General features: G+C 46.0%; 1 protein-coding gene across 1 annotated transcript; it reads right to left on the reverse strand.

The window, feature by feature from the left end:
• Positions 1-356: 356 nt before the first annotated feature.
• On the reverse strand, positions 357-2,230 carry LOC127310580 (uncharacterized). Its single transcript, XM_051341242.2, has 3 exons — positions 1,978-2,230; positions 1,387-1,516; positions 357-1,200 (listed from the first exon to the last, which is right to left on the reverse strand). Exons 1-3 carry the CDS (start codon positions 2,111-2,113, stop codon positions 582-584), a joined length of 885 nt encoding a protein of 294 aa, XP_051197202.1. The 5' UTR covers positions 2,114-2,230; the 3' UTR covers positions 357-581.
• Between the last annotated feature and the right edge of the window lie 1,814 nt (positions 2,231-4,044).

Consider the following 4,044-nt stretch of genomic DNA (forward strand, 5'->3'; position numbering starts at 1 on the left):
ACACTTACTTACTAATATTTAGGTTTGGAAATCACCAGAAACATTGGCATCTCAGCGCGCAACATTCTGCTTCCTATTATTATACTCTATATTTATCAGACACACGACACGATGAGGTAACTACTGCCAATGAGGTCGAAGGCTTTTTTTCGTGAATTTAGTTTTTTTGTAGAACGTTTTAACTGTTTACCATAGTTAACTCAACAATTAAATTTCCTTGTAGATCCAAAAGAAGAAGGAGAGGATCCATGTGTCAGGGGATCAAACATGGGAAAATGATAGTCCCAGTCTGGAGTCTCGACCTGGCATATCGCTGGTCGTCCTTCGTGAAAATCAGAAGGAATTTGCACATTGCACAATACAAATAGACATGCTTTTTTATTGCAGGAAAAACAACAACAAAAGAATTATGTCCAACCTAGGGAATTCCCTCCTACATGATCACATTTTCCTTACAGAAGAAGAATGAAAACAATCAACCAGTATACCCCACGTACCTCCATTCCATTTTCATGCACAACATTAACACGATCGAGAACAAACATTTATGTCACAGGCTTTCATGCGTAGCACCAGAAATTTCAGAAGAGCAAGTCGTCGTTCGTCGAGGTGAACCCGCCGTAGATGTCGCCCATGTTGAGCAGGTCGAAGTACCCACCTCCGGCGACCATGCCGGCGGCAGCACCGCCGTGAGCAACGGCTGCGGCGCTTTGGTGGTGGTGGTGATCCTGCTGGTGCGGGTGATGCTGCAGCGCGTTGCCGTAGCTGCTGCCGCTCATCTGGTCCCCGACGAACGCGCCGTGCGACGGCGTCACGTTGCCGGAGCTGGCCGTGGAGGCGGGCCAGTGCGCGGACATCGTGTAGCTGTCGGGGCCCGCCGCCGCCACCGCAGCCGTCGGCATCCAGTCGGCGAATACGAAGTTCTTGGCCTCGTGCTGCTGATCGATGAATGGCTCGGCGGGCGAGATGGCGTGTTGGCCGTGGCTGCCACCGCTAAGGTTGGCGTCGTGGTCCCCGTGGGTCGACGTGGCCGTGCTGCCGCCGCCGGTGTTGGTGCTCATGGAGGTGAGCCGCTCAGGGGGCGACGGGCTCTTGCCGGCGTTTGAGGAGCCCATCACTCTCTTCTTCAGGTACGAGTTCCAGTAGTTCTTCACCTCGTTGTCTGTCCTCCCGGGCAGATGCATCGCTATCTGCGACCACCTGACCAAACAAACAGTACTCGGATCATCAGCACCACCATGATTATGTTATACTTATAGCGAGTGGATTTTGTACACCCACCCGTGCATTGCCTTAATCTTCTGTTTATGGACATGACAAATTATGAGAATGTAGGATGAAGAGGAGTGCAGGTGAGTTGTTTGAGGTGATAATTATGTTTCTTACTTGTTTCCCAACTTGGCTTGGAGGTTGATGACGACGTCCTCCTCCTCTTGGGAGAACATTCCGCGCTTCAATCCGGGCCGCAGGTAGTTGATCCAACGCAACCGGCAGCTCTTGCCATTTCTCTGAAGACCTATCAGAAACCAAACCAAAAACAGGGCAAATATTTCAGGCATAATTCATCTGAAATGTGATTCAGAGATAGCACTTGGCTCAACTGGCGCATCACTTTTTGTGCTAGAATTTTGACTAATCCAGGGACCGTACTGAAAGTTAAGTCGTGTGATGGTCAAATGGAGCTTTAAGCAATTATTTCCTCAAGTTAATTGTTGCTAACCTAACAGTGGATCAGCCTAGATTTCACAATTCACCTATACAAAGACTAGATCATGCATTCAGAATGGAACTCTAAACAAAATACAAAATAGCCATTAGAAAGAATGCAAGGTCATCAAGCTATTGCTAATATGAGACTAGACTAGACTTGAATTCACAATCAGAAATTGATTGTTTATGCAAGCATTGGAATGCAAAAATCTCCATGAAAGGGGGAGGAAGTAACACCAATTCCTATATTCAGGGAGATGAGCTCACCAGCCTTTGAAGGGACAGCACTCCAGCAGCCAAGGCCATGCTTCAGGATGTAGTCCCTCAGCCTCTGGTCCTCCTCAGGCGACCACAGCCCCTTCCTGTAGTTCATCTTCGGCTTGTCGCAGGACCGGCACCCCATTGCCGCCTCCTTCCTCTCCCTTGCACTGATATACTCCCTAACTTGCTGCTCCTGTCTTCTTGTCTCTCAGAAGAAGAAGATGAGCTGTTGCAGTAGTAGCAGTAGACTTCCCCAGCTCCATGTGCTCCCTGTGATTTAAAGGGGTCTGCCTGGTTTAGTTTAATCTTTGTGGAATTGAGTTGGTGATGCGATGCCTGCACATGCTTCAGATCATGAGTTCCGAGGCTTGGTCAGAGGATGTCCACCTCCCTCTCGAGATTCTCCAGGGTTATTCACTCGGTTTTGGCTTTGCGCTAATGATTATGTGGATGGATGCTTGCTGGCACTAGGATAGGACACACATTTTGTTCTGGAGTCAGTAACTGAGATGTTTCTCTAATCAGCAGTTGTTTATGCAGAAGCCACCTAGATCATCAATATTTTTTTTTGAGAAAGATCATCAATTTTGTTATATATGTTCTTCTACAGTTTGTACTGAACCAAAATCCGGAGAGGATTTTTACGCAGGCGGTGCTACTATGAGAATCAACCGTGTTTTTTATCAGCCTACGAGGGTAACAGCATAATGTTAATCAAATTTGTCTAGTAAAAAATACTGTTATCCAATAATCACGGCCCTAAAGGTCGGACTTTCCTCCCTCAATGATGGGTGAAGCATTGACATTAGCTGTTCCTGCAATGAAACAGGCTCTTGGATTAGTAATGGCATAGCCTGATTAATCCCCTCTTGCAGATATCAATCATTAGGAAGGGCCAAGAATAGAGAGCCAGGGACACAAACAAGATGAGACAGACCAGTTAAGATCCAGAAGGATATGCACCGCAAGGATCAAGAAGGTGAAATGGATATATAAACAAGGACCTCCGATGCCAATCACAGTGCACCATTTCACATTCACCCAGTGTTGGAACAACTGAGTTGGCAGACCGACTTCTTCAGGCCATGCCGCAGGTAATATTCTTCGAGGCAGAGAACAGTGGAAATCGAGCTGTTTTGTGTGGTTTTGTGTGCTCGTTTAGGAAGACTCTAAAGTGTTTTCTTGCTGTCGGTATATGGCATTGGGTTAGTAGGACTGAGATTATGCTAAATTGAAAATGAACCACCAGCTTCAGTTTGGCAGCAAACATCAGCATGCATTGCTGAAGACTTTGTCCTGTCTGCACACCAGTTCTTTTCATGAAATCTTAGTGTGTGGGGGACTTTGTCCTCTCTGTACACCAGTTTATCTTCTCTGCTTAACCTGCTCCTGCTCGATCCTGAAAAAGAAAGACCTTGTCTAAAGCGACAGATGAACAAAAGGCAAGTTTTGGTTCATGCAAAATAAAAATTCTAGATTTGTGTGCGTACGCCGACAACTGCTTTGCTCTAGGATTCATGGAAAGTTCAGACTTGGAAGTTCTGAATGTCCTAGTGCTGCCAACATTCTCTGCATGAGTCCAGAACGTTTCTGCTCTGCAGAACCTACACTTTTTGGTTCTTACGGAACAGGAGAACCGAAAAGAAACAGCATGATTCAGCACGTACGTCCCATTATTTACCAAAAACACAGAACTTATATCAGTGAAGTTTCCGGCCAGTTAATTCCTTGACTAGGGGGTGATTAATCATATGGCATGAGGTCCTATCTTTCTCTGGCCACATTTAAGTACACAGCAATGACCTACAGAAGAGGACGACCCCATGTGACCCTCAAGGGCGTCCTAATCTCCCCACCGTCAAACAAGGGGATTTTCTGATGCTGATGCTAAAAAAGAAGGAAGAAGAATCAGAGATTAAAGATTTCTCTCTTTGTAATTAGCCAACACATATATAAACTAGGAACCTAATTGACTTGGGCACAAGTGCATGTGGGCAAACACCTAATCTCCATACAAATTCAGCATCTTGCACAATACATTATGCACCACTGGTTAAACTAATGGAATTCTTC

Source organism: Lolium perenne, chromosome 6, assembly GCF_019359855.2.
Source record: "Lolium perenne isolate Kyuss_39 chromosome 6, Kyuss_2.0, whole genome shotgun sequence".
Taxonomy (NCBI): Eukaryota; Viridiplantae; Streptophyta; class Magnoliopsida; order Poales; family Poaceae; genus Lolium; species Lolium perenne.

What these genes read in the sequence shown, in the direction of transcription:
- LOC127310580 (XM_051341242.2), bottom strand. Translation starts at nt 2,113, where the DNA reads ATGGGGTGCCGGTCCTGCGACAAGCCGAAGATGAACTACAGGAAGGGG. An exon ending in TGCTGTCCCTTCAAAGGCTG is followed by an intron (nt 1,517 to 1,977) that starts GTGAGCTCATCT and finishes GGTTTCTGATAG; the next exon opens with GTCTTCAGAGAAATGGCAAG. An exon ending in CAAGCCAAGTTGGGAAACAA is followed by an intron (nt 1,201 to 1,386) that starts GTAAGAAACATA and finishes TTGTTTGGTCAG; the next exon opens with GTGGTCGCAGATAGCGATGC.